General features: G+C 51.6%; 15 protein-coding genes across 15 annotated transcripts; 6 read left to right on the forward strand and 9 right to left on the reverse strand.

The window, feature by feature from the left end:
• Positions 1 to 560: 560 nt before the first annotated feature.
• Positions 561 to 1,625, forward strand: MGL_2406 (uncharacterized protein; the record flags this gene model as incomplete). Its single annotated transcript, XM_001730558.1, has 1 exon — positions 561 to 1,625. The coding sequence occupies one exon, from the start codon at positions 561 to 563 to the stop codon at positions 1,623 to 1,625; it is 1,065 nt and encodes a 354-aa protein (XP_001730610.1).
• A 284-nt stretch (positions 1,626 to 1,909) lies between these two features.
• On the reverse strand, positions 1,910 to 3,269 carry MGL_2407 (uncharacterized protein; the record flags this gene model as incomplete). Its single annotated transcript, XM_001730559.1, has 2 exons — positions 1,910 to 2,586; positions 2,738 to 3,269. The coding sequence occupies 2 exons, from the start codon at positions 3,267 to 3,269 to the stop codon at positions 1,910 to 1,912; spliced, it is 1,209 nt and encodes a 402-aa protein (XP_001730611.1).
• A 232-nt stretch (positions 3,270 to 3,501) lies between these two features.
• Positions 3,502 to 4,788, reverse strand: MGL_2408 (uncharacterized protein; the record flags this gene model as incomplete). The annotated part of the gene is made up of 1 exon (XM_001730560.1): positions 3,502 to 4,788. The coding sequence occupies one exon, from the start codon at positions 4,786 to 4,788 to the stop codon at positions 3,502 to 3,504; it is 1,287 nt and encodes a 428-aa protein (XP_001730612.1).
• Positions 4,789 to 7,006: 2,218 nt separating this feature from the next.
• Positions 7,007 to 7,608, reverse strand: MGL_2409 (uncharacterized protein; the record flags this gene model as incomplete). The annotated part of the gene is made up of 2 exons (XM_001730561.1): positions 7,007 to 7,333; positions 7,393 to 7,608. 2 exons carry the CDS (start codon positions 7,606 to 7,608, stop codon positions 7,007 to 7,009), a joined length of 543 nt encoding a protein of 180 aa, XP_001730613.1.
• Positions 7,609 to 8,407: 799 nt separating this feature from the next.
• Positions 8,408 to 9,568, forward strand: MGL_2410 (uncharacterized protein; the record flags this gene model as incomplete). Its single annotated transcript, XM_001730562.1, has 1 exon — positions 8,408 to 9,568. The coding sequence occupies one exon, from the start codon at positions 8,408 to 8,410 to the stop codon at positions 9,566 to 9,568; it is 1,161 nt and encodes a 386-aa protein (XP_001730614.1).
• A 355-nt stretch (positions 9,569 to 9,923) lies between these two features.
• Positions 9,924 to 12,755, forward strand: MGL_2411 (uncharacterized protein; the record flags this gene model as incomplete). Its single annotated transcript, XM_001730563.1, has 1 exon — positions 9,924 to 12,755. The coding sequence occupies one exon, from the start codon at positions 9,924 to 9,926 to the stop codon at positions 12,753 to 12,755; it is 2,832 nt and encodes a 943-aa protein (XP_001730615.1).
• An 877-nt stretch (positions 12,756 to 13,632) lies between these two features.
• Positions 13,633 to 14,600, forward strand: MGL_2412 (uncharacterized protein; the record flags this gene model as incomplete). Its single annotated transcript, XM_001730564.1, has 3 exons — positions 13,633 to 14,331; positions 14,370 to 14,436; positions 14,479 to 14,600. The coding sequence occupies 3 exons, from the start codon at positions 13,633 to 13,635 to the stop codon at positions 14,598 to 14,600; spliced, it is 888 nt and encodes a 295-aa protein (XP_001730616.1).
• A 128-nt stretch (positions 14,601 to 14,728) lies between these two features.
• Positions 14,729 to 15,232, reverse strand: MGL_2413 (uncharacterized protein; the record flags this gene model as incomplete). The annotated part of the gene is made up of 1 exon (XM_001730565.1): positions 14,729 to 15,232. One exon carries the CDS (start codon positions 15,230 to 15,232, stop codon positions 14,729 to 14,731), a length of 504 nt encoding a protein of 167 aa, XP_001730617.1.
• Positions 15,233 to 15,987: 755 nt separating this feature from the next.
• MGL_2414 (uncharacterized protein) lies at positions 15,988 to 17,126 on the forward strand (the record flags this gene model as incomplete). Its single annotated transcript, XM_001730566.1, has 2 exons — positions 15,988 to 16,018; positions 16,048 to 17,126. The coding sequence occupies 2 exons, from the start codon at positions 15,988 to 15,990 to the stop codon at positions 17,124 to 17,126; spliced, it is 1,110 nt and encodes a 369-aa protein (XP_001730618.1).
• Positions 17,127 to 17,324: 198 nt separating this feature from the next.
• On the reverse strand, positions 17,325 to 18,929 carry MGL_2415 (uncharacterized protein; the record flags this gene model as incomplete). Its single annotated transcript, XM_001730567.1, has 1 exon — positions 17,325 to 18,929. One exon carries the CDS (start codon positions 18,927 to 18,929, stop codon positions 17,325 to 17,327), a length of 1,605 nt encoding a protein of 534 aa, XP_001730619.1.
• Positions 18,930 to 19,087: 158 nt separating this feature from the next.
• On the reverse strand, positions 19,088 to 19,657 carry MGL_2416 (uncharacterized protein; the record flags this gene model as incomplete). The annotated part of the gene is made up of 1 exon (XM_001730568.1): positions 19,088 to 19,657. One exon carries the CDS (start codon positions 19,655 to 19,657, stop codon positions 19,088 to 19,090), a length of 570 nt encoding a protein of 189 aa, XP_001730620.1.
• Positions 19,658 to 20,546: 889 nt separating this feature from the next.
• Positions 20,547 to 21,236, reverse strand: MGL_2417 (uncharacterized protein; the record flags this gene model as incomplete). Its single annotated transcript, XM_001730569.1, has 1 exon — positions 20,547 to 21,236. One exon carries the CDS (start codon positions 21,234 to 21,236, stop codon positions 20,547 to 20,549), a length of 690 nt encoding a protein of 229 aa, XP_001730621.1.
• A 164-nt stretch (positions 21,237 to 21,400) lies between these two features.
• MGL_2418 (uncharacterized protein) lies at positions 21,401 to 22,903 on the reverse strand (the record flags this gene model as incomplete). The annotated part of the gene is made up of 1 exon (XM_001730570.1): positions 21,401 to 22,903. The coding sequence occupies one exon, from the start codon at positions 22,901 to 22,903 to the stop codon at positions 21,401 to 21,403; it is 1,503 nt and encodes a 500-aa protein (XP_001730622.1).
• Positions 22,904 to 24,556: 1,653 nt separating this feature from the next.
• On the forward strand, positions 24,557 to 25,570 carry MGL_2419 (uncharacterized protein; the record flags this gene model as incomplete). Its single annotated transcript, XM_001730571.1, has 1 exon — positions 24,557 to 25,570. One exon carries the CDS (start codon positions 24,557 to 24,559, stop codon positions 25,568 to 25,570), a length of 1,014 nt encoding a protein of 337 aa, XP_001730623.1.
• Positions 25,571 to 25,771: 201 nt separating this feature from the next.
• Positions 25,772 to 26,341, reverse strand: MGL_2420 (uncharacterized protein; the record flags this gene model as incomplete). Its single annotated transcript, XM_001730572.1, has 1 exon — positions 25,772 to 26,341. The coding sequence occupies one exon, from the start codon at positions 26,339 to 26,341 to the stop codon at positions 25,772 to 25,774; it is 570 nt and encodes a 189-aa protein (XP_001730624.1).
• Between the last annotated feature and the right edge of the window lie 878 nt (positions 26,342 to 27,219).

Below are 27,219 nucleotides of genomic sequence, written 5' to 3' on the forward strand. Positions count from 1 at the left end.
ACGCTCGCCTCCGCACATTGGAGCTCACGCCGCCTGGCGGCGCGCGATTCTCCTCCACATTGTGTCACGACGCTCGGCTCCCCACATTGTTGATGACGACCTCACATGCACGGCATCCAGGCGTTCCTGCCAGTAGAGCGAGTCGTTTGCTACCACCCGACATTGTCCCTCTTGTTCTTGCGCATCTGTCTTGGCGCGTACGTGACTTAGGAGCCTGCTGCCTCGTAAATGCATTGTGGCGGAGGTACGCGACACCATACTTGTATGAGCGTATATGGCTGCGCGACCAGAAACGTCTTCTGCTTGTTTTTCGCACATTGGCAGAATGTCCGCACCTTGCGCGATATGTGCGAATCATGGAAATACGTGTATACCCCTTTGGTCTTCCCGCAGAAAAGCTCGAGGACGTGGAAGCCTCTATTGTTCAGGCGTTGCACCATGCCGTCAACCTGGTTGAACTCTGCTGGACAAGAGCTGGTAGTTTGAATGATCGCGTGCTCATGACGATTTTCGACAATATGAGGTGTATGAGAAAGTTGGAACTTTCAGGAAGCGGCCAGATGTCATCTCAAATGTGGGAGCCGAAACTTCTCGTTTCTCATTTGCCTCGAACGGTCGAAACACTCTCTTTGATTATGCCAAGCCGTGAAGTCGTACATGAATTGGTTCATATTGCCAAACATCTCGATAACCGCTTATTTTCTTTGCAACTCCTTTGCATGAACTCTGCTGTCGTCACGGACGGTCTTCTGTGTGATCTTGCGCCGCATGTGCCGCGGCTTTCGCGGCTCTCGCTGGTTGGGTGCAAGCGAGTACATGGCCCTGGCGTGCGCGCACTTGTCAATAAGTCGATTCGTGATTTGTCCTTGGAGTCTGTGGCCTTGGACGTCGGTGTTCTTGCCACCCTGGCACCGGATGTGGTACATTTGAAGCGCCTAACCCTCACACCCCCACGGCACGTGCGTGATATGAAATCGTTCTACGATGAGGCCAGTGTATTGATCGATGCTTGCAACGCACTCGAATGCCTCACACTCTATGCGCGTGGCGGAAGTAAGCCTGTGGTAGGACACGATCTCGGAAGCACGGGCGACACGAGCCGTCTCGGTGAGGATCAAGCCGATTTAGATGTTCAAGTCAATCATGTGGTTCAACCACCCTCTTCTCAGCAGCAGCTCACTCCATCAAGCCCATATATAAGCACATTATATATGGCCCGCCTGTGTGCGAGTTCATCTGCACATTCGCTCAAAACACTGCGCATCCAAGGTCTCGGTATGTCACTGGATACACTTTCGATGCTTGCGCAGTCACCACTCCAGCATGTACTGCGCGATTTAGACATTCATCTGTATGAGGACAATGTACCTAAACTGATTGCGTGCATCGCATCATTCGAGCGGCTAGAAAGTTTACACATATTTTCTGACCTACAGTCGCATGCGCAGTTGTCGGACGGGGATATCTTGCGCCTCGCCAGGGAAGCTGGTGGCGAGTGGTTCTGTCAAATAGGCTTTCAGAACCGGGTATGGCATGTCCGATCGACGAGACAGGGTCGTGAACTAATTCCCTGGGATAAGAGTGCAGGCACATTTCCTCAGAGTATGCTTGTGGTGCGCAGCTGAAGGTCAAGAGTTGCAGCGACGCAAAATAATGAAGCACCACGTTGTATTCCCATCGACTTTGTCACACTCTCCTTTTTGACTGATTCCAACGATCATAAAGCTCCTTCACATATCAGTGTCACTGACTCATCATGTTTGACATATGACATTGTCTTGACGTCATTACGATTTGGTATTGTACTCTTGACCTGTATCTCTCTGATACGACTGTGCCCTTTCTGTGCTCACTTTCCTCCTTGGCATATATATATATATATGTAACCATGCGCTTGTCGTTGTGAGGCTCATGCAACTTCCTGCAGCGCGGTATAGGCTGGCTCCTGAGGAGCCGTTGGCCATAGAGTGTGCCAAAGGCGAGCCAGTCCGGCAGATACGGATGCGTGTGTGAAGGCGACCGATGGCGGCACACCCGCAGAAATGTCGGGTCGTTTCCACAAGCGCAGAGACAAGGAACTGAGCACCACACTAACGCTACTGCAGGCCATGGCCACGCCAGCCATCATCGGATGCAAGTATATGCCCCAGGGAAGAAGCAGACCCATAGCAAGAGGCACCATAATCAAGTTGTATGTGGTAGCCCACAAAAAGTTCAAGCGGATTTGCCAGAAGATTCGCCGGCATAGCAAGAAGGCAATCGGCACATCCATAAGTTCATTCCGCATGAGCACAATCGAAGCAGCTCCCATCGCAATGTCTGATCCTGATGACATGGCTACACCAACATCAGCTGTGGCCAAAGCCGGCGAGTCATTTACGCCATCACCGACCATCGCGAGGCCGTGGCACTGAGTCGGCACCAGTGCCTCGGCAACGCGCTCCCACATGCTTTGTGGGACACGAGCGTTCGACGTGTCTGAAGGAGGCGTGCGGTTTTGCTGCAGCAGGGTCATTTTACCATTCGGTGAGAGTCCCGCATGCACATCATCTGGGTATACACCAATTGCTTTAGCAACAGCTGAGGCTGAGCTCCGTGTGTCACCTGTCATCATGCTGCAGCGGAAGCCCCATGTCGTGCAGCCATTCAATACATTCGGCAGCATGGTCTTTGAGTTTGTCAGCGAGGGCGAAAGCTTGCGTCCAGGAACCATTCACTGATGCATAGACCACCGTACACCCTTTGCTTTCCCAGTGCTGCGCAAACGCGAGCATGGGCGTCGGCTGCTCGCCGAGAGGATGGAGGCCTGCATGACCGATGATAACGTCGTACAGCTCATCATCACATTCGACGTGTGCCTTGACACCAGCACCTTGTACGGCCTCGAAGGCTTGGACTACCATGCGGGACGTTTTGTGCGGCTCACAGTGCTGGACAAGCGCATGTGCCAAGACATGTTCGCTGCGACTTTCGACGGCATGGACGAGTGCTAGGAGGCGAGACACGGATATCGACGATGAGGATGATGACGATAATGGCGCATCCCACCGCTCTGTGACATGCAGCTGGCCCCGTGTCAGTGTACCGGTCTTGTCAAAGATGACATGGCGAACCGAACATGCTGCCTCAAGAGACGGTGCATTCTTGATCAAGATGCCGTGCTCAGCACCGACACCTGTGCCAACCATGACGGCCGTAGGCGTGCTAAGACCTAACGCACACGGACATGCCACAACCACCACGCTGATGCACAATTTCAGGCACTCCATAAATTTGTGGTGCCCAGCAACACGAAGCATAGATGGCTGCCAAGCGGGGGGGAATACTAAAGCCACAAAAAGCCAGAACGCCAACGTGCAAACGCTCAAGCCAATGATGCACGGGACAAACATCCCAGCAACACGGTCGGCATAGTCCTGAATCGGCGCCTTGCTGATTTGGGCATCTTGCACAAGTTGCACAATGCGGTTTAGGCTTGTGTCTTTGCCAGCGCGAGTCACCTCAAAGTCGAGCGTTCCACTGCCATTGACGGTGCCGCCCCAACACCTGGGCACCGACGGTCTTGTGCACAGGCACATGCTCGCCCGTGACCATGCTTTCATCAACGAAGCTCTGGCCATGCCGGACGATACCATCCGCTGCAATTTTTTCTCCCGGCACAAGTTTCACTGTATCGCCAACCTGGAGCAGTTCTGCCGGGATGACTCGCTCTGTCTGGTGGTGCTCATCCGTGTAAATCGTGGCTTTCTGTGGGGCGAGCTGAATGAGGCGTGTGAGAGCCTGGCCCGTCTGGCCTTTCGCCGAGCTTTCCAAGTACCGACCCAACGACACAAAGGTAATGAGCATGGTTGACGTATCAAAGAAGGTACGTGGCTTTTCACAGTGGTCGGTGCAGCCAAGCATCATGAGCATGGCGAGGACGCTGAACGTCCAAGAGGCCATCGTTCCGATAACGACAAGTGTATCCATAGTCATAGAACCATGGCGAATGGCCTTGTATGCCGCTCGGAAGAACCGTTGCCCCACACCAAATTGCACGGGCAGCGTAAGTAAGAGGCCAAGTACATCCTGCATATACAGGCCGCGCACGGGCTGCATTATGAGAAATGGTCGAAGAAGCCGTACGTGCATTAACACCATACAGACAAGAAACTCAGGCACGGCAAACAATAACGAGATCATGAATGCATGTAGCCAATCATGCATCTCATGCACATGCGTGAGACTCTCGATCTGCGCTTCGTCCCGATCATCAAATACAATCGCATCAAATCCAGCATCTTCCACTGCCTCAACAAGCGCGCGCACGCTTGTTCGGTGGTGATCGAACTCGATTTGTGCTCTCTGGAGTGTGAGCGAGACGTTACATGACACGACGCCATCGACTCTCATAAGCGCATGCTCTAGCGAAGATGTGCAAGAACTGCACGTCATGCCAAATACTGAAAGTGTAACGGCGTCCTCTGCACGCTCCGGCACGACCTGAGCATCGAAGCCAATGTCATCAATGGCCTCGACGAGCTTGTCAGGCGTCCAGGTAGATGCAGCATCATACACAACCGTTGCACGCTCCGCAAGCAGAGCCACAGTCACAGACTCGATCCCCGGCTTCTGCCCCAGCATTTTTTCGATACTTGCCACACATGAACCGCAAGTCATACCACTCACATGCAGTTGGACAGTGCGCGTGTTGGGTACGTGATTGTCTTCTTTCGAGGCACTTGCATCACCTCGCAGAGCTTCGAACGAACTAGACCCATCCATCGGCACCTTTTCGAGGTCCGACATATGTGTAAGACCGGAGGTCGGTAACGTATTCGTGTGCTGTCTGTGCGCTGAGCAAGTGTGTTGTAACGTTCGGTCGTGTGTATAAACAAGTGGCAAATTTCGTCCCTTCTCCCCTCGTCGTGTTGTGGAGATCATCTTTACCGCCATTCACGCATTTGAACTTGCGCCCATCGCAGCCGTGCATTAACGCCACTTGGAATGTGTGCTATTTGTTCAAATAAGCCCGTGCGATGGGGCCCTAGTATAATGCAAAAAAATAAAATAAAATCAAATATCGCGTGCCAAATACACACTTACACACACACAAGTGCGCGTATGTGCCCTCGAACCAATCCAATCAGTGTTTCCCTGTTGCCTATTGAAGATCCACTCCAACACGCGTCGTATTCATGTGGCGACGGCCATGTCGCTCGATGAAAGATATCGTGCCGTCGTCCGATCCTATTGGCGATGAGTTGGATCTCATCGATCCTCAGTGCGCTTCGCCATACAGATCTTTCGCGTCACAGGCGTCCTCGTCACAAAAGACAAGTCTGCAAGAACTTCGTGATTTGGACGACGACTCAGAAGACGACGCTCTCTTGCTCGATACTACACCGCCGCTTGGCCGACGCCCACAGCGTGCAGCAGCGCAAAGATCAGCACCATACTCGCTTAAGCTAAGCTTGACGCGACCAGGTGATGCTGCAACCCAACGATCTCGTGGCATGCCCAAACCACTCATCGACGCCATTCCTCGTGCGTCCTCCACTCGCTTCAGTATCGAGTCCCTCCTGCGTGATAAGACACGGCGTGCGCGCGCTCACCCATTCGATCCATTTCCGAAGCATAACACGAGTGGTGCGAATACAGCTCCTGAGAAGCATCGCGACGATCCTTTTTCTCATGCCCGCTCCGCGCTAGAGTCAGCGGAGCTTGACGCACAAACTCGACACACTCTTCTTTCTATGTTGGCGCAGGACAAGGGCCATACGAGCATAAAGGCACAGCGGCACAAGCATGCAATGACTTCCTCCTACTGGATACGAAGTATGCGTGCAGACACTGTGCCAGAAGAAAATGTATGTATTCACGGAACAAAGCCACAATTGTCTGCCCTGCATCTGTCGGTCGCTGGTGCATCGTCATTAAAATCATGCCATCATAACGTAAAGCAGCTTGTCATGGCCGCCATGCAGCATGACAATGATAAGCTTGCAGTTGCAGCTCGTATGCATCTCGCCTCCAAACCTCGAGATGTGCTGGCTCTTGTTCCGAGCATTTTGTCGAGTCTAGGGGCCAACGAACAGCTTTTGGCTCTCTGTTTCAGCTCTTATCGCTCTGATGCAGACGTTCGATCTCACGCAGCCGCCGCACATTCTCGAGCTTCACCAGCGTTGCATGATGCGTCGATGTGGGTTTTGGTGCCACCACGTGAAAAGTGTGTCAAGCAATTGTGGAACTTGCTTTGCTCCCTCAACTATCATGACACTGAAGCTATCAGTGAGCCTGAGCTCTCGTCCTATATTCCGATGTTGTTGCATTTCGGTGCATGCGCAATGCCGGAACTCTCACCATACGAGCTTGATGCTGTGTTGCGTACGTGCATGCGCCGATGCACATTTACTTCTGAACTAGGCTCACGGATCGTCAATGTGGGCCTTTGCTTACAACCGCGTGAGCAAGTAGGCTTTGTGCGTGCTATGCCTGTAGAAGAGTCTCTACACGATACTGACGGCTGTGGTCGTCATGTACGAGCGGCTATGGCCTCCCACTTACTCTTGCGCCGCCCGTGGTCTGGACCGCACGTCGATCTACATGCACTCAACTCTCTGATCACCGACGCACCAGACGCCGTCCTGTGTACGGCATCACACGTGCCTGACGCGCGAGACTATTTGGCACTATCAGCTTACACACAACTTATGTCACTCGCATTGTCAGACATGACAGCCATGCTGCGAGCTGGAGGCGCATCTGTGCTCGAGGAGCTTCGCACATTGGTCCTGCGAGTGTGGGAGCTACGCAGTAGTATCCAGGACCACCGAGGATCGCACATGGATAGGAGCGCAGTCAAAGATGTGGTGCAGCGTCTGGGATTGAGACTGTGGTACCAGGCACGGAACTATGTCGAGGGAGGCCACGAGCATGCCGCACTGCGGCCACTTTTGGATGGCATGCTGATGATACACACACGCCACGCAAATATACCCAAGCCAAGCATATGTAGATAGGTTGTTTATGCCAACTCAATCTTGCCACCAGCCTTTTCTACGGCCTCCTTAATCTTCTGTGCGTCTTCCTTTGTGACGTTTTCCTTCAGCGTCTGTGGCGCCGATTCGACGAACTTCTTCGCCTCGACCAAGTTCATGCTCGTGTTGATGGCCTTGACCTCCTTGATAACCTTGGCCTTCGCGCTGTCAGATCCGAGACCCAAGAATTTAATTGTAAAGAGCGTCTTTTCCTTTGGCTTTTCTTCCGCTGGTGCTTCTTCTGCTGGAGCTGCAGCCGCTGGTGCCGCTGGAGCTGCTGCTGGCATCGCAATGTCCGTGATGTTCAAACGCGTCTGTCATAGTTAGCACATGATTCATCTCAGTCCTTCACCCCTGTTCTCGCGCTACCCACCTTCAGCTCTTGCACGAGCTCAGACGCTTCCAACAGTGTCAGCTTCTCAATGCTGTCGACGATTTCTGTAATCTTCGGCGACGATGGTGTCGTCGTGCCTTCGCAAACACGCATGCTCCTCGACAACATGCGCACTTGCATCGTGGGCCGCGCACGCGGCACTGCCATAGCAGCGCGACGTGCGGCGGCAGCAGCAGCCGAAGCGTGTATCATCATTCTGGTCGTCGTCGGCAAAAAATCCCACAAGGACTTCGAATTCACTAGCAAGCCGCCGACGGAGGGCATGTCTCGTTTGTCTTGCCAAAGGAAGCCAGCCTAAAAGGGTGGGGGGGGGGTGGCTTGCTGAGTGCGTGTTTCGTCAGCCACTGGGCTTGAGGCTTCTTCTCGTTTGTTACACGCGCGGACAGAAAATGGCACGTGATTTTTGACGTCGCGGCCCACGCGCGCCGTTCACTTGCGCAAGCCATGAATGGGGTGACAAGCACGTCCCATCTTCGTCCATTCCGCACGACTAACTGACGATGGCAGCACCGCCCATCCGTGAAGGTGTGCGCACGCGAAGTGTGGCTGCACAGGAACAGGCGCTGGCCCAGTCTCAATATGAAAGACAGAGCCGAGCACCTACGGACGCTCAGATGCGCGAGCGAATTGTTCGTACTCAGCAACCTGCACAGACCGGGGCCCAGACACCCTTGCGTGCCGAGTCTATGCCGACAAAGTACCACCACGCGTCACGCGCAACTTGACCTTCGTGATCCGCAGATCCTTGGTGGCGGAAAGCAACGTGCAGCTGTGCAAACTGCGCCGGGCATTAGTATCACAGAAAAAGGTCGCGAACGTGACAAGGCGATGGACACGCACCACGAGTACGAGTTTGGTGGTCCATGGGGTGTTACAGCGATGATCTTTGGCTTCCCAGTGCTGATGTACTATTTGTGGATCTGTCTGTGGTTTTACGACGGCCAGTTTGCGCATCCGACAGGCCCTTTCGGACGTGATTCCGTTCATACGCCGTATGGCCTCCCATGTGTACCAAGATGCATTTCCAACTCCACGTGCTTTCATCGGGTATGGTGGACTCATGCTCGTCGAATTTGTGCTCGCGTGGATCATGCCTGGCTACATGCAAGAGGGTCTGCCGGTCCCATCCCTCAACTACAAGACCCTGATGTACAAGTGCAATGCATTGGGCTGTCTGTACAGCACACTGATCATTGCTGCGGCTCTGCACGTATCTGGCGTGTTCCGTCTCACACAGATTATCGAGCACTTTGGTGAGTACATGACGGTGAGTATGATTGCTGGCTTTGCCGTGAGCTTTGCGACATACTTCCATGCTGTCTTCACGCACACAACGCATCGAATGAGTGGCAACTTTATGTACGACTTTTTCATGGGTGCCGCATTGAACCCGCGGATTGGTCCGATTGACCTGAAGATGTGGGCAGAAGTGCGGATTCCATGGATTCTCCTGTTCTTGATCAGCGTGAGTGGCGCGTGCCAGCAGTACGAGCAGTACGGCTATGTGACGCCCAACATGGCGTTCATGGTCCTGGCCACCGGTCTGTATATTAATGCTTGTGCGAAGGGTGAAGAATGCATCCCTCAGACTTGGGACATGTTTCACGAGAAGTGGGGCTTCATGGTCATTTTCTGGAACTTTGCTGGTGTGCCATTCACTTACTGCTACAGCATTGTGTACATGGCCGCACACCCACCTGAGTACTATCGCTTCTCGACGCCGACGTATATCTTTATGTTCTCGCTTCTCCTGTTTGCGCACTTTGTGTTTGACTCTTCCATGGCACAAAAATCTCGCTTCCGCATGCAGCTGCAAGGTACACTGAAGGTGCGCTGGTCGTTCCCGCAGTGGCCTTGGAGCACGCTGAAGGATCCTCGATACCTGCAGACAGAGCACGGCAATGCTCTGCTTATCGATGGCTGGTGGCAATTCCTCCGCAAGCCCAACTACACCGCCGACTGGACACAGGCTTTCCTCTGGGGTGCCATCGCCGGTACGAGGTCTGTGATTCCCTACTACTATTCGCTCTTCTTCCTTGCTGTGCTCACGCATCGCTGTGGTCGTGACTTTGAGCGTTGCGCTCGCAAGTATGGCAAAGATTGGGAGAAGTACTGCCAGATTGTGCCGTACCGCTTCATTCCTTTCGTGTACTAGGCCAACTACTCGACATAACTGGGCCAGTTCAGTCTTAGCCGTGCTACTTGCGTTTCCGCAGAACTGCCGTAGACGAGAGAGACCTATGCATCACGTGGTGGCCGAACGCCATGCGCGACGCGCGCGGTAAAGAAGTGGAGATGCGTGCCGTCGCCGCCTTTCAGCTGTCAGTTGGTGAGTCGAGCTTAATTTGTCTTGCGTCAATAGCAGCCAAAAGGCTGAATTCATTCATTTTGTGGCTGCAGTGACAAGCCAGGTCGCCCGTGCGAATCGTTTCAGCGCCCTAAGTTTCTCTAATCTACCACACGAAGTAAAGGTAAGGTGGCATCCGCTCCGTGCTACGTGTGTGCACACGATGTATGACGGTGTCGTTTCTAAAGACAATGTGTCTGGGTCTGATGTGAACACGTGCATGATCGCGTCTATGAGTGGCGATTCCGCCGCACTTCCTGTGCTTCTTGCTCAATCTGAACAAAATCCGCCTCCAAAAACGATACTCAAAGACCCAAACCCGCATTTGCATGGCGCCGACCATGAATGGACCGAACGTCCAGGCGATCTCATGAGGTTCACTTTGTACAAGTCTCGAGAATACTACTACTGTGTCTATACGAGTTCTGACCAGAAGCGCTATCGAATACTCAGGATTCATCGCATCCCCCCTTTCTTGTCGCAAGAGAAGGATGAGCGCCTGGCTCAGAACAGTGAGCTGACGCCACCTGTCTCATCGAAGCCGCACGAGCAGCCTGGTCCTCAGTCGACGGAGTCGCCACCCACTCAACCCAAGTCATCCACCAGGCCCACGCGTCACAAGCGAGGTAAAAGTCTGTCAAGCGTCGTTCTTAGTATTGCTGACGGGCCTGACGACGTGCTGCCGAAACCTGCTACCACGCCATCGGGCACACTGTCGTCAGAAATCACAGAACTTGCCTCGTCTCTTGTGCCTGAACATGCCACGTCTGTGCCAGGTGGTCCCGAGAGTGCCGGTGGCAAGTATCTAGGATTGTACGATGCCGATGTTCTCCAGTTACGCTTGACATCAGAATGGAAGCACTACATCGGCGCCACAGCCGATAGCCCTGCTCGCGACGCACAAAGCGCTACACCTGAGCGGACCGTTCGGCCCATCTCTGACTTGGGATCGCAACGCTCGCCAAAGCGTTCACAGCCGCGTACGACAAATCAGCCCCTTTCCGGTGCTTCAAGCAATGTACAGCCCAGTGTGTCAGAGTCGGCTGACTCGCCAAGCAAACTCGACCCATCGATGGACCCCACGCAAGAGGCGGCTTGGGCATTGCAAGTTTCTGCGTACAGTACGGAACACACACCGCCAAATGTAATGCATGAACTTTTATCGACCATCTTTGACGGTACGTCCGAGTCCACGCGATGCAAAGAGGTCGGCCGCTACTTTGGCATTGTGGGCTTTGTGCGCTTCACAGCCGGGTATTACATGGTGTTAATCTCGAAACGAAGCGTCGTAAGCTTGATCGGCGGCCATTACATTTACCACTGCGACGAGACGCAGGTTCTGCCTGTGTGTCATTCTCACGTGTTGAACAGCGTGTCGGGACGCCCCATGTCGCGCGATGCTCGTGAGTCACAGCTTTTGCGCTCATTCAGCCAGGTGGACCTCAGTAAAAACTTTTACTTTAGCTACACGTACGATCTCACGCGCACATTGCAGGAAAACATGACGGGTCCTCGTGCACAGGCACAGCTGTTCAGCACAAAGGCCTGGGGCTACAAAGACAAGTTTATGTGGAACTATCGACTCTTGGAGCCTGCGTTTGGCGAATGCCGTGATGTGGACTTGAACACATATGTACATCCATCTATACATGCCAAGCGGCAGTGGATCGTGCCCCTCGTCCATGGCTTCGCGGACCAAGCTAAGCTGAACGTGTTGGGCACAGCCATCTACGTATCACTAATAGCACGTCGCTCCCGTCATTTTGCTGGCGCCCGTTTTTACAAGCGTGGGATTAATTCCGACGGGCATGTGGCGAACGATGTCGAAACGGAACAAATCGTCAACAAGCCCGTGACGAGTCCATTTTTTGCGCCTCCATCGCGTTATGATACGTCGGCATCACTCCGTGCATCGCCACACTTTGCATCGTATGTGGTGATGCGCGGCTCAATCCCTGTGTTTTGGACGCAGGACTCAACAAATATGTCGCCCCGACCCCCTATTGAGATTTCGGTGGTCGATCCTTACTTTACCGCAGCTTCGCGCCACTTTCACGATTTGTTCAGCGCCTACGGTACGCCGGTGATTGTGTTGAACCTAATCAAGAGCAAAGAACGCCAGCCACGTGAATCGAAGCTCCTCAAAGTATATACAGAGTGCATTGAGCAGTTAAATCAATTTCTGCCTGTGGATCAGAACGGCCAGGATCACCGTATCCGTCACATTGCTTGGGACATGAGCCGCGCAAGTAAGAGCCGTCATGAAAATGTGATAGCCTTTCTTGAGCAGCTCGCTGAAGAGACTCTACAGGCAACAGACTTTTTTCATTCTGGGCCTTTGCCTGAGACATTCCGGCGCATGGAGCATCCGAAAAATGAGCCTATCCTGCTGCAACAGGGCATTGTGCGCGTGAATTGTGTCGACTGCTTAGATCGTACGAATGCAGCGCAATTCGTGCTTGGAAAGGCTGCATTTGCGTATCAACTGCATGCACTGGGTCTGCTGAAGCGGCCTGAGCTGTCTTTTGATTCTGACGCCATCAATATGCTGACAGAAATGTACCACGATTTGGGCGACACAATTGCTCTTCAGTATGGTGGCTCAGCTTTGGCTCATACGACTGATACATATCGCAAGATCAACCATTGGTCGTCTCATTCGCGTGACATGCTTGAGGGCATTCGGCGCTATTATGCAAATTCGTTCGCCGATGCCGATAAGCAGGCGTCCATTGACCTCTTTCTTGGTCAACAGTCCAGTGACTCGGCTGTGTCACTGCCCCTTAACACGGCTTCAAGCGACCATGCATTGTCACTCACATCGTTTTTAGACACCGAGGAACAGATGGACACAAAACTCGCTTACTTGCGGCATTTTGTCAACACTGACAAAGGATTTTGGGATGGATACTACCGGCCTACACTTTTCACCGAGTACGTTCTTTTTGATTTTAATTTCATTAAATTTCTTTCTTTGTCGGACATGTTGTACTGACTCGCCTTAGTTTACAGCGTCTTCATGCATTTAAAATGACAGCCGTGCATTTGGCGCGCACGGCACCTGAAGACCCTATACCCACGTTGAACGAATCGGATGCTCCGCCTGTCGAGCGATCCGACTCGCCAAAACCGTCTTCGCCGTACTCGCCAACGAATTCACTGCACCGCTCTATTCTCGGAGGCATGCGTCGTTGGATGAAAACATCACAAGGTGCGCGCCCAGTCTCGATGCGTCTTGACCATGATGGCCATGACAGCCTGCATGCGCCTACTTCGAGGGATTCGGCCACCACATATTATCCATCCTCTTCTCAAGCGACGGAGCCACCAGCTAACTCACTGCAGGTGGTTGTACCACGCACGATGAACCCAACCATTTCACGGCATGAAACACGTGAATATCATGCGTACTGCACGCAATTCGATACATTACCGTTCCGCTTGACAGATCGCGCAACGGACACTGATTGGCATGTGTATGAGCATGCAACAGCTTTCACTTCTGTCGGCGCACATTTCTTTGCTTACCAGCCTACAATCTCTTCAAATTCTGAGGATTCGGCGTACGTGGCATATTCGCACTTCATGCAACAGCCGGTGCGGTTCGCGTCACTTGCGCCACGAGCCTGATTTTCCAAGGTTATGCGTTGGTGGCGGTGGTGTGTATGAACTGTGGAGGCTAAAGTTATGTGTTGTAGATAGTTGTATAATATTCCTATTAGGCAAATTCGATCACGCTTGCGCGTCCCCTCAGTTATCTCTGCAGTGCGTCGGGGCTGGTCAGTATCGATCGCAAACCACTCAACGCATCACGAAGGCGGAAGCGGTCCTCTTTGTCGCAGTGTGAGTGTGAATCAGCAGCTCCCGCTACTATGAATTCCGTGCTAGCAAAGTTTGCGCGCGATGATCTGAGTGTACCCTGCGTGCAGGACGAGGATCTGGGCGCTTTGGGAAACGGGTTTGCTCTTCCAGCCTCAGATCCATCACGGTTCCTCGCTCAATATACGGATGTGGACTCGACGCGTCCTGATGCACGCATCAAATTGAACCACGGTACTACTACGCTTGCGTTCCGATACAAAGGTGGTGTTGTTGTAGCTGTGGATTCGCGTGCGTCGGCAGGTTCTTACATTGCATCCGGCTCCGTAAAAAAGGTCATTGAAATCAATCCGTACCTGTTGGGTACTATGGCCGGTGGTGCGGCTGACTGCCAGTACTGGGAGACATATCTTGGCATTCAGTGCCGTTTGCATGAGTTGCGGAATAAAGAACGTATCTCTGTTGCGGCTGCTTCCAAGATATTGAGCAACTTGGTATACTCCTACAAAGGAATGGGGCTTAGCATGGGCACAATGATCTGCGGCTGGGATAAGTCAGGTCCTGCCATCTATTACGTTGATTCAGAAGGCTCGCGGATGAAGGGCGACTTATTCTCGGTCGGCTCAGGATCTACTTTCGCGTACGGAGTGCTGGACCAGGGCTACCACTGGGATCTTTCGGAAGAAGAGGCATTAGATCTTGGGCGTCGTAGCATTTACGCGGCTACTCATCGTGACGCATATTCTGGAAATGTACGTTGGATCTATTTCAACGCTTGCTAACGTTACAGACCATCAATCTGTACCACATGGGACCAAATGGTTGGCGATTCATCGCAAATTACGACGTAATGCAACGTAAGTTCCCCCTTTATTGATTCTATGCTAACAAATGTCCAGTCCACTACGATGGTGTGTCAGACCAGGTGCCCAATGCACCGTCAGGTGGTTATGGCTACAATGTGCGCACAGCTGGCCTCTCTTCGAGGGACGAGTCTGTATCAGGGCAATCTAGCGCATAGATTTGTGGTCGCATAGAAAATAAAACAAGACATGAGGCTTCGCATATACAAACGTCGTGCACAGAATATACATAAGCGTTGTGAAGGTCAGCAGCGGAGTGGATGCGTGTGTGTGTATAAGCTGGTGTCTAGTGGAACCGTGACACTTGCGGTGCAGCTGTGTGAATGGTAGTGGGATGGACAATAGGTGCATCATTGAATGGATCTGCTGTTGCATTTATGAAGGAAGCGTCATCCGGGTGATCATTCATAGGCGCAAACTCCGACTTTGTGTCACCGAATGCATCATCCTGCAGGTCCATATCATCGGCCTTGTGCGTTCTCGAGAGTCCCTGCATCGCGAACGCTTGGTCTTCGTCAAAAGCATGCTCCATATCAGATGGCATGGACTGAGCCCCAGGTCTTGAGCTCACCATGTTCAGTGCATTCTGAAGGTACCGCACAGACAAAGCATACAAGCATAAACCAAAGATCACAATCCATGTTAGCCAAACGATATTCCAGGTAGCAAGAGTGTGCCACCAGTGATGGCAATAATCCGACATTTCGTGCTTTTCAGAATTCGAAGGTGAAGAGACCGGCCCCCATTGTACATCCTCAGTCTCCCGACGAATGCAATTGGATATCGACATGGTTTTGTTTGCATATGTGTTGGTTAGTGAAATAACTTGTGCAGCGAGAAAAAGTAAGAGTATGATGGGTAAGAAATGTACAAATTTTTTGGTGAGTCCCAAATCAAAAGAAGCGCAACCCATGAACCCAAAAAATTCTGAAACAGTGAACACGGTGAGTAACACCGCCGATACGAACGATAATGTCGCAGCTGAGCTTGTTTGATATACCACTAGGTACCAATTGACAGCAGCGAGAATTGTGCCTACAATCAGTGATAAAATATGCAAAATCATATACGATGGGTACAGCGGGTTCCGCATTCCCCATCGAGCAGCGTCTGACTCGGATAGGTGTGTGCTTTCAGTGGGACTGTATTCATGCATCCACGGAGAGTGCACATGTGCACGTTGCGAATCCGAAGGGATTGCATTGCTCATGGCGCACTAGCTGCTCGCGCAACAGACTCAATCTTGTTCACCGCGGCTGAGCTGTCGCAGCAAGAAGTGCCGAGACGTCGGCGCTACGATGGATAGGCCTAGGCGGCTGGCGTTGTCATTTGGCTTAGGATGCATGGATGTGGATCATAATCACGTGATGTCCGTTGAAGCAGCGCGGGGGATGCAAGAGTGTCACGGCGGTTGTGTTCCATGCGTGCGGATGCGCAAGTTGCGGAATGGCCAATTTAGACTTGCTTACGAATATTTATCGTCAGCGCTGCGTGCTATCGAAAGCTATTCTATCTACGTGAGCGATCTTACACATTGTCGATAACATGTCGGGTCGAATCGATATTGCGCTTATTGGTATGTAATTGTGTATGTTGACCGTGTAGGTGTGGGCCTTGTGGGCTCCGCTGTGATTAAGCAGTTGGCGTCCGTGCCTGCTCTGTCGTCGCTGAAAGTAGTGGCTTTGCAGAATAGTCGTAAGACTCTCCTCGCCGCGCCTGGCCAAGCACTTGCACTAGAAAATTGGCAGTCACAGCTTGAAAACAACGGAGTACCGGCACTGTCTCTCGAGCAGCTTGTAACCGAATTGAAGAATATCCAGGCGAAGAACCAGCGCCATATTGCCGTCGTCGATAACACCTCGAATGACAGTGTGGCATGCTTCTATCCATCATTCCTCCATGCTGGCTTCAGCGTCGTAACGCCAAACAAGAAAGCCTTCTCCGGCTCGCTTGATCTGTTCTCGGCGATCGAGGAAGCGAAGCAAGACGACAGCAAACCACTCGTTTACCAGGAAAGCACAGTCGGCGCTGGTCTGCCAATTATCGGCACTCTCAAGGACCTCGTCGCGACTGGCGACAAGATCAAGAAAGTCGAAGGTGTGCTGAGTGGCACGATGAGCTATATCTTTAATGAATTTAGCCCTGCGGCCGGTAGCACGACCAAGTTCTCGGAGATCGTTTCCGTTGCGCGTCAAAACGGATACACAGAACCGCATCCAGGAGACGATCTCTCAGGCTCCGACGTCGCCCGCAAGCTCACGATTCTTTCGCGCCTAATTCCTGGTCTTGCGTATGAGCTTCCTCGGGGTTTCGCGTCCGTCAGCACGCAATCGCTTACACCTGCTGGCCTGGCAGATGAAGCGAACGCGGACGTGTATGTACAGCGCCTCCCGGAGTTTGACGCCGAGTTCGATGAGATCCGTGCGAAGGCACAGGCAAAGCATTGTGTACTACGCTATGTCGGCCTCATCGATGTCGAAAAGAAGGTCATCAAGGCCGGTCTCGAAGAGTACCCAGCTGACCACCCATTCGCTACGTCGCTTGGCGGTTCTGACAACATTATCTCATTCACAACGGAACGCTACCAGCGTCCTTTGCTTGTCCAAGGCGCAGGCGCAGGCGCTGATGTCACTGCGATGGGTGTCGTTGCCGACCTTGTGCGTGTGGCCGAACGCCGTGGATAGATAATACATGCCATGCGTATGTAACTTTTGTCTTTCATTATAGCGCACCATGAATAGGTCGTGCGGTTGCCTGCCGTTGAAAGTGGGCTATGGAAACTTGATCATGTCTCGTGGTATGTCTCGCATGCCACGGCTATGAGCCGCTATGCGCGTCACTCACTTGAGCATATCGCCCCCACGACCACTGAGTCCATAACATCAAGCCTTGTTCTTTCGCGGTGTGAAAACCAAATTGGCCGGCTGCGTGGGCAGTACAACCATAGACGTGTAGTCGGGAGCCGGCAGCTTGGTCTCCAAGCGCCAGTCAAACGCGCGAACAAATGTTGAGATGATCGTACCAAGCTGAAGATACGCAAACTGCTCACCAATGCAACGGTGGCGGCCAGCGCCGAATGGCAAGTACGGACTATTCGCACCTGTGCTGACCATACCCCAGCCAAAGTCTTCCTGTGCATCATCAGTTTGATTCATCACATTGGCTTTGTCACCCAACCAACGGTGAGGATCAAAGCGACTAGCATCCTCCCAGATCTTCGGATCCACCTGCGACACACCGGGCGCTGCAATCACATAGTGACCCTTAGGGATCACATACGTCTCATCACGCGATCCCTTGCTTGAGATCGGCGCTGCCAAAGTTGGCGGAACGACCATATCGGACTTGACTTTGCGCATGATGCTGTGAATCGGCGGGTGCAGACGCAGCGTCTCACGGATCACAGCATCTAGCACAGGTACACTCGATTTTTGGATATCGTAGTCAAGAGGAGCAAACCCACCCGTACCATCACTGTACACGCGCTTCTGCTCCTCATAGAGTTCCTCGATAATCTCTGGGCGACTCGCTAGGCGCAGCATGGCCCAGCTACCTGTCGCGCTTGACGTGTGTTGACCAGCCATAAGCAACGCAATCATCATATGCGCGATCTCGCGGTCATTGATGTTGCGTCCATTCTTATAGGATTGTTCCATCAAAGCACTGATCATGTCATGCTCAGTGCCTTCCGTGTTGCCTTCACGGCGCTTCTTGATGATGCCTAGGTAGAAGTCGCTCATCAAACGCTGAGCACGGTCTCGACGGAAGTTGTTCGGCAATGGCAGGTTCGGAATCACGAAGTTAATAGGGGTGAAGCCGGAGTCAAGGTCGTGATACAGTTTCGCAAAGGTCTTGTCAAGACTCTCACGTACTTCCTTGCCCTGAAGGGTACGGCTTGCAGTAAGAATTGTAATCTCGCTAAACACATTGAATATGTCCACTGTGACGGATGTAGCACCCTTTTGGAGAGGCAGGAAAGCGGCATCGTTGTTGATGAAGTCCTTGACCTCGCTCTCGATCTGCGTGACATACATGCGGAAATTCTCCATCGACAGGCCTGACTTGACGAAGCGCTTCTGCTCCATCAAAACCGCATTTGGTACATCGTACACGACCCCCTTACCAAATACAGGCGTCGTGAGGGACGTGTAAGCTTCCTCTGCTGATACCTGCGTTAAGCGTCCGTTAAACACGAGGTTTGATCCCTTGGGCCCCAGCGCAACCGTCACATTCCGACCGAACAGCTTGAACGTGAAAACATCGCCATATTTCTCGCGGCAGTTGAAAAAGAAGCGATACGGGTCCATGCCGTATGTGATGGCCGAGCCGACCACAGGGACCCAGTGAAACACCATGGGCGGCAGCGACTTGTTTCGAGGTACAAGCACTTGCACTAGCACATTGATCCCTACAATAAGAGCCAAGCCTCCAACTAAAAATGTAAGCGCTTGCTGCCAAACAGGCCATGCACCGATCTCTTGAAGCATGGCGGACACGCTCATGGCAGTTGGGTAAGAGCCAAAATGGCGTGGTCGAGGACGTTGTAGATTTGTCATACTCCATCTACGAATTGGACTACAAAAGAAAATATTTTTCGCGTCCACTCACTCGCGGATTCTAACTTCAAGTTTGCGTTGCTAGGTTTTCACGTACTGCGGCTATTCTTCACGAGACCTGAGCCCAATTCAATGCCCGCAGCTATGTGCGACAACCGCGCATCCACCTCATATCCTTGCTTTTTAAATGCTTCATCATAAGCTATGCCGTCTTTGTTGTACGTACCTTGCAGTTGTGAGACAAGAGAAGCTAGTGGCACAAGGTGCTTGTCGATATACTCGCCTTCATCTGGACGAGCGATTGGTTCTGCTGCATCATCAGATAGCTCAATATGGATGACACATAGCTTCATGTTCGCGCCGGTGAGACCTGGGTCATTGTACATGACATCGCTCAGTGATTGAACTGAAACTGTAGCGCCGGGCATCGATGCAGCTCCGTAGCCCGTTTCTTCTTCCAACTCACGCAAGGCCGCACGCTTTGCACCTTCATCTCCATCTTCACCTGCGTCCACAAGTCCCGCAGGAAGTTCAACAACACATGCTCCCACCGGAGGACGGAATTGCGTCACGAGGAGGATGTGGGGCTCCACGGATGGACGCTTAATCACTGTTAAGATGGCAACCGCTGTCTGTAAGTACAAATTTGAACGAACCATCTACTTCGCTCTTGCGCGTGCGTCGATCTGCCGACTCCCATACACGCGCTTTCCCACTAGGATCAGTCCATTCAATAGCGCGAAGACCAATCCATTTAGCATCTTCATTGGCAAGGGGACGCGATTGAGTGACACAAGATGTTCGAGGATCCATTTTGGAGGAAAGCGAATGTACAGATGCACAAGGAACAACGGGACAAGGTACGCGAAACGCTGTCAGCAATGTTGACACAAGTCGTTGCGATCCAAGTCGGATCCGCGATGACATGGAGAAACAACCTCCACACCCGTCCCTTTGCTTCCAAAATTTCTATTTCGAAGAGGTCCGTGCGCTATGATACGTAGAAATTGCAAATCAAACGAATGTCGCCAAAGTCAGCTACTTCCAGCCCAGAAAACGAGTGCGAAAGATGCTTGTAAAAAAAACTACGGTGAAAGTGTGCCGAAAACGTCGCCATAAGTCGAGCTCTTCTGCGCCGTAACGCCGTCTTTCCATTCCGTCCAGTTTACAACAATCTGTCGTTAACGTCTGGGCAATAACGTACCGACTTGACTATCGGTTCGCCAACGGCATATAGGTTAGCCAGCGATGGCACTGAAAGATCTGTACGCATGCTTGTATTCAAAAAGTGCTCAAAGTCGTCTGCTTCTTTGGGTGCTTGAGAATATGTAAGTTATTGAAGTCACGTACCGCGATCAAAGTTACTTCCTGAACGGAATAGGATCACTCTGCCGTAATCGGCATTATCTGACTTGTGCGCACGCACAATGACTTCCAGGATTGCATTGTCCTCTTGTGCAGTAAGTGCATACGTACCCGTACCATTTGTCAATATGGACGTAATATTCTTTGCCATACGTTCACTGATGGTAAGCTCGTAAGCACGTACTATATCTTTCCGGTGAAATAAAGATCACTGGTGGTGACGTCACCTTTAAACACTGAGGGTGGCGCCTTGGCCCGTTCCTGAGAATAAGTGGAGCGGTATTTCTTCACCGCTGATGTGTCTTTCAACTTAACATTCTTGACAAGCTCAAAGACCCTGTCTCTGAGTGAAGAGTTGAGTTCAAAGACTTCTGTTCCATAAAAGTTGCGAGGGTAAGATCCAGGTTTCATCGTGCCGTAGTTCCAAAAACTGTAAGTCCAGTTCTTTGGCGCTTGTCTTGCGTCGATTCCATACTGCAATCCCACCTGCACAGCATATCGAGCTAGACCAACACTTCCTAGTGTACCTGCGTCTGGACTGATTCCTGCAATACCGTTCATAAGGATGTATGTTTTCCGCAGGTCGAACGACAGTGAGTACACAACAGCAGACAGTGATGCAGCGGCATTGATTTCTCCTTCACCTGTAGTAATGAGACAGACTTCGCCGTCATGATTACAAGATACGTGAGGAAAGAGGGGGCTCAAGCCAGGGACGCTGATATTTCTTGAAAGGGGCATGTTATCGAGCCATGCATTGCGTTCAGGCTCAAACATAGTAACTATAAGTACTTTAGGTGCTAGTAGACTTGCAGCGGAGACCAAGCCTGCTAATCCCCATACCAGCCAGCCGACAAAGAGTCCCAACCTCATGAATGGTACTTGGTGAACGAAGGAACAGAACAGGATTCATCCAACTTCTACGAACCTTTTTTTTTTGACTCCACACTATGGTCGCCCTGACTTGGTGTGGAGAGAGTTGCTTGTACGTATAATTTTCACACCTGACTGAACACGTCTATGCTTCTAGGCTTGGATTAAGCAGCCGCGTCTATGTCAAGGCGATCATACGAAAAGTGCACGTACGAGTTGATGGAGCTGCGATGTTTGAATGGATCCAGATGCTCTGGATGCACGTTTCTCTCCTCCATGTCTTGGATCCGCGTAGCCACACGTTCAGCGCCCTCTCGTATGCCGCCGAGATTGAATGCCGTAGGCCCAATCTGGATCGCTGAGTAAGCACCTAGACAGAACAATGGCCAGGGTCCGTATTGCAAATCCTCCTTCACGATGGGAATTCCATGCACCTCAGGCACGTGGGCTTTGCTCCGAAGTGTCTTCATGAAAGGGAGTTCCCTGAAGCCGAGATCAGTGCCGGTCGCTACGACAACGTAGTCCGCCAGGCATGAAACAGAAGTACCAGCTTTCTGGGTGTGGTTCATGAACTGTGAGTCAGGACGAGCGTCTGAGCTGCGATGCAGCATCAAGGACCAGCGCTCCTTCTCGGGATCCCAATGCGCATCTTCCACTTCAGTGTGGGTGCGGATTTCCAACTGCCCGTCACGCGCACGTTGAAGCAGAACCTTGGCATACACAGGGTTGATGCTTCCACCGCTTCGGCCTTGATGAATCATGTCCATCCGACTTTGGGGATCCTCAGTCTGCCAAAACTGCATTTTTTGTGCATTTGCATATTTTCCGACCCAGTCGAGACTAAAGTCAAATGGCTTCACCTTCATAAAGCCACGTAACAAAAGAATAACGCGTGAGAATCCTCGTCGAACACACAGATCGGCAAGCTGTGCAGACGTCAAGCCACCACCAATTACCAACGCTGTTGTTGACTGCCCACGCTCGATTTTGGCTGACACATTTGGCGGGGGAAACGTGAACTGGGGTGCCGATATGGCGGAAGAATGTGCCCATCCATCTCCCATGCTCTCCGGCGACGGTTCTTCGTATTTGTCCACTGATGGTCGTGATAACCGTTGCATTGGGTCTGCGTGGCATAAATTGTCACGCGGGCATGCGCTCGTTAATTCCTGTCCAGAAGAGGACTTGTTGCTATTGCGCTGCGTTGTGGTATCTTGTGAATATGCATTGCGCACCCACGTTGGTATCAGAGGACAATCACCAGTCCCAACAGCCGAGACAACATACTTTGCAGCAATGTGTGACCCATCAGTCGTTGTGAGAGCAAATCCTTCCGCCTCATGGTCGATGGAGCCATCTAGGCATTCGCAATGCATCAGTCCATAATCAATATCAGAAACATCTGCTCGTAACAAAGTTACTGACGCATTTGCGAGTTCCGAATTCTCCTCTGCGAGCCATTCTTGTAAGGGACGAACCTTGCCATCGGGGCCAATATCAGGTTGCAAATCAAATCGATCGACCAGCTCATTTGTAAAGTCGCGGAAAAGCGCTGCTGACGGGTTATGATAATCCTGTCGATCGCGCTCATTTACGACAGGACCTAAAGCACGAACCATTTGAGCATATTTCTTGTGCTTTGATTGTTTCCATTTATGCTTACTCATTTCGCGCCCGACCACGCCGGGTACCTCTAGTAGATGTGGACACACGCCATCCAAATAACTTTTTTTGGTTGTGCGGTGCCTAGTGTGTAATGATCGATTCGATAAACAGTCACACACGTACGTATATGGTCGAGACACAGCACGGCTTGTCTGTGCTGCAAATGCAAGGAGTGCGTCCACATCAGATGGGTCCGGATGGAAAAACATCGGCGAACGAAGAAAGGGAATTTCATATGCATGGAAATTCCTGTGCCACTGCCCCAGCCATCCGTCACCCAGCTTGTCGAGCACAAGAATACGTAGGGGAGGAGGGCGTCGATTCAAATATCGATTCACCTGCTTGGTTCCTTTTATGATGCGGGCATTGTTTAGTCCCGGCCGACGTGTAGTTAGTACAGGCGCAGCATGCGATTGTCGTTGAAGCCAATGGAGATGCTGTCGCTCGTCCTCGAGGTAAAGTGCTGCAGGTCGCTCTTCAAGTATGCGCGTTACGAACGTGAGAGCAGCTGGGCCTGAACCAATCACAACGATATCAAAGAACGCTTTTTCAGGAACACTAAAAGTCTCACCGTTATTATGTTTTAAAGGTTGTGGCGGAAGCTGACTCTCCTTCGTAGCGAAGAGAGGTTTCGTACATCGACGGCTGCAGGGCGACATGGCGTGAACAATTTGGCTTGGGTCGGTGAGAGAGTCTGCTTATATGTAGCCGTTCGATACACCGAATCTCAACAGAGAATGGCGAACGAGAACATGGGGAGAGCTACCTTGTCAGTTGTGACATGCGCGCGCACAACCGTTAGGGTCCACAAATCCAGATCATGTACCTTACAGCGGTACATTGAATGCGCGTCAACCCTCTAGAATTGCGTGGCATCACGAGTGCATTTGCACCTTCGGATGGTGTGAACGCTCTCCAATCCTAAGCTGAGGATGATTACGAGTCACCGCGCTTGCTGTTATGGGAACGTTATAACCGTTACAAGCGATAAGTGAACGTAATACCGCTGAATCAGCCAACCAATTCAAATTTGCCAGTTGGGCAGTTGTCTCCAAAATGATCAAGGCGTCGGACCACACATGTGGAGAGAAGGAACTTTGTGAGTCGTAATGGTGACATTGATCTCTGCATGTTGACTGCGTCACCGTACGAGCGAGAAGCACCTCTGCGTGTCGCCATTGTAGGGTCAGGATTGGCAGGACTTGCAACAGCATATTTTCTTCAGCCACGAGATGAACGCACGAGAAACATGATCCATATCGAGCTCTTTGAGCGGAACCGAGTACTTGGCATGGACTCAGAAAGTGTCACAGTCCAGCAAGACGGTCAGCCACGCCGGATTGATGTACCGATGCGGGCATTTTCAAAAGGTACGATGATTGATCTTATTCTTGGCAGCATATTATCCTGAACTTGTCGCTCTGTATCGACACTTAGGCATTCCCTTTGCACCTGCATCTTTTTCTTTTTCTTTTGGCCGGGCTCCAGAGAGCAAAGGACGTGTTCATGGCACCGAACCAGACTTTTTGTACAGTGGGCTTACAAACAAAGGACGAAAATTTATCCGGAGAGGGTCGTTTGCTAGTCCGTTCTTTGTACTAACCACTGTGTGGTCCTACTTGGTGATCTTGTTCATGGCATACTACCACACCGCCATGGGTCACACACAGAATATGGAACACAAGATCTACAAGCGCACATTTGGCGAATGGTGTGATTCAATTTGGATCCATCGCTCATTTGTCGGGGAGCTTCTGATCCCTCTTTTCTGTTCGATCATGACAGCCAATGTCGATGCGGTAAGGTCTATGCCGGCCGCTGAGGTCCTTGACTATGTCGCGCGGACATTCTTGTATGATCATTACACTGTCCAAGGAGGTGTCTCACAAGTGGTCGATGGACTTTCGTTCTATTTATCACCCTCACAAAAGCGAGTTGGAGTGACAATCACGGATGTGTTTCCCCAACATGTTAACGACAAACGCCAATTTGGTTTGCGGTTCACAACAGCAGATGGCGAGCAGATGGAGGCCACCTTCGACCATATTGTGTTTGCTTCACAGGCCACACAAACTGCGCGTATGCTTGAAATGTACTATCATCATCTATCCCGCAGTTCCGGGAATTTCCTCTCTTCACCACATTCCCAGCGCTGCAGGCAACAGCTCGAAAGCCTGCGACGGATGCGGTATGAAAAAAGCACAGTCGTTTGCCACACGGATACGACGATTTTGCCGCCGAAGCAAGAACACTGGCGCGATCTAAATCTTGTGAGTCCATTGAATCCACACTCGCCTGATGCATCATTTACAATGGCGACACACATAATTTGGCGTACAAGTGATGAGGTTGTGATGCAGACGACGAATCCGCTTCCATATTTATTTCCGCTTGAACATACATGGATCAGCAAAAGCACCTTTGAGCGCTTTGTTCTTACGCTCCAAGGAAGAGACGCACGGCAGAGCTTTTTCCTAACGCGCGGCGCTAAGCACGGCCGCCCTACGTCTGTGCTTGGTCCGCTGCAAGGGCCACCGGAGGCACCAGTGCATGTTCACTCGCAACGCGAAGCATGTGCTCCATTTCGTTCAGAAGGCGGATTTTGGTTCTGCGGTAGTTGGAGTTATGGTGTACCTTTGCTTGAAGGTGCGTTTCTTGTCGTTCACTAACCACAGGTTGTGTCACAAGTGCGCGACTGAGTGCAGATCGCATTCTCTTGAACCATGGTCTCGATAATTCACATATTCATTCCATTCTAGGAACAGCATTGTAGCACTATAGTACAAGAGATATGTGATAGTAAAATTAAGAATACATGTTCGGAAACGACATTCTCTCCGAATAAATGCTGCCGACAAGAGCCGATGTGCTCATGTGCGACGACGCTTTTTGTTCTTCGCAAGGCAATCGCTGCACACCCACATTTGGGGAAGCGGCTTCGATACGCCAACGCACCCAATGTGAAACCACTCATACTTGCAGTCATCGGAATCACAACCGATCATCTCGCCGAACGACGCACGCTGACAGAAACAATATAGATTTTCGTCTCGTTCTTCTTCCACATCCACAGTGCGATCCGCCGCATCAGCCTTGCCTCCACGAACGTCAGAGCCGTCTGCATTGGACGACGAGCCGCGGACAGCAGCCGTCGTTCTTCCAGCATGAGTCGAAGGTGCTGATCGTGCCGTGTCACCAGATGAACTATGTGAAGCACGTTTTCTCCGTAGCTTCCCATCGTTTGATTCCCCTTCATGATCTCCGATCCCTGCATTAAGAAGTGCATGTGCAAGTTGCGATGGCTCCACAAGCGTCGGTGGTTTGGGGAGCGAGGCAGAGGCGCTGGCAACAAGATCCTCATTCACAAGCTTAAGATCCTCCGTGAGTCGCTGATGATGCGCATACACCTGGTCGTAAGCCACATGCGCACAGTCATACATACTTTGCGCCAGAGTGCATGTGCTAACTCTCGTTTCTGGGCAGACCACTCTTCAGCGCGAGTATATTCAGCTTTGATGCGTGTAGCGAGCTTCTCCAGCTTATTGTATGTGGCTTCTGCATTGGAGCCTGTTGCATTCATGTAGGCACCGAACATGTCACGCATTTGCGCTTCTTTCGACGCAATCCGCGATAGAACATCTAAAAAAGTTAGAACAAGCCCAAACTAGTGCCATGTCGGAACTGCATACCTTGCACCTTGGTATCCTTAAGCTCGATTTCTCGCAGAATATGATTTACCTCATTAGGCAGGTTGTCAAGCGCTGTGCAGGTTAGACAAACACACACGTTCTGTGTTTCTCATGAATCCTGCATGCACTATACGTACACGATATATATTCTGATGTAAGAACAGCGATCTCAGCAGGATCTTCCATGGCGCCGGCGCGACGTTACCCGCTTGTCACTTGCGGTGCTGCTCTGTTTTCTTTTTTTTCACTCGCTTCTGTATCCAACGTACGCTCCCCCACTCTCCTTATGCCGTCGGCATCCAAGACTTGTGGCGGTTGTATCACGTGACTACCATCGAAGATCGTTCATGCAACCTGATCAGCCGTGCACGACATTCACATCGACGGCACACATCGTGCTCAGCAAGGGCACACCTAAAAGCCTGCGTGCCCCCATGTTACTGGGGTCAGCGAGGCATTTCTTCAGACCATCTGTGAGAGGAATTTCTTATGCTTTCTCACTCAACTCACGCCCATCGGCTGATCGTCAGGTTATCGTCGAGTCACTGTCTTGGACAAGCCGCGCATGGATCACATCCTCCCAAACCGACAGGTCTCAGCCTCATAAACAGTCGCATCCTTTTCCGCAT

Source organism: Malassezia globosa (genome assembly GCF_000181695.2).
Source record: "Malassezia globosa CBS 7966 chromosome Unknown mgl_sf_5.2, whole genome shotgun sequence".
In the NCBI taxonomy this organism is placed as follows: domain Eukaryota; kingdom Fungi; phylum Basidiomycota; class Malasseziomycetes; order Malasseziales; family Malasseziaceae; genus Malassezia; species Malassezia globosa.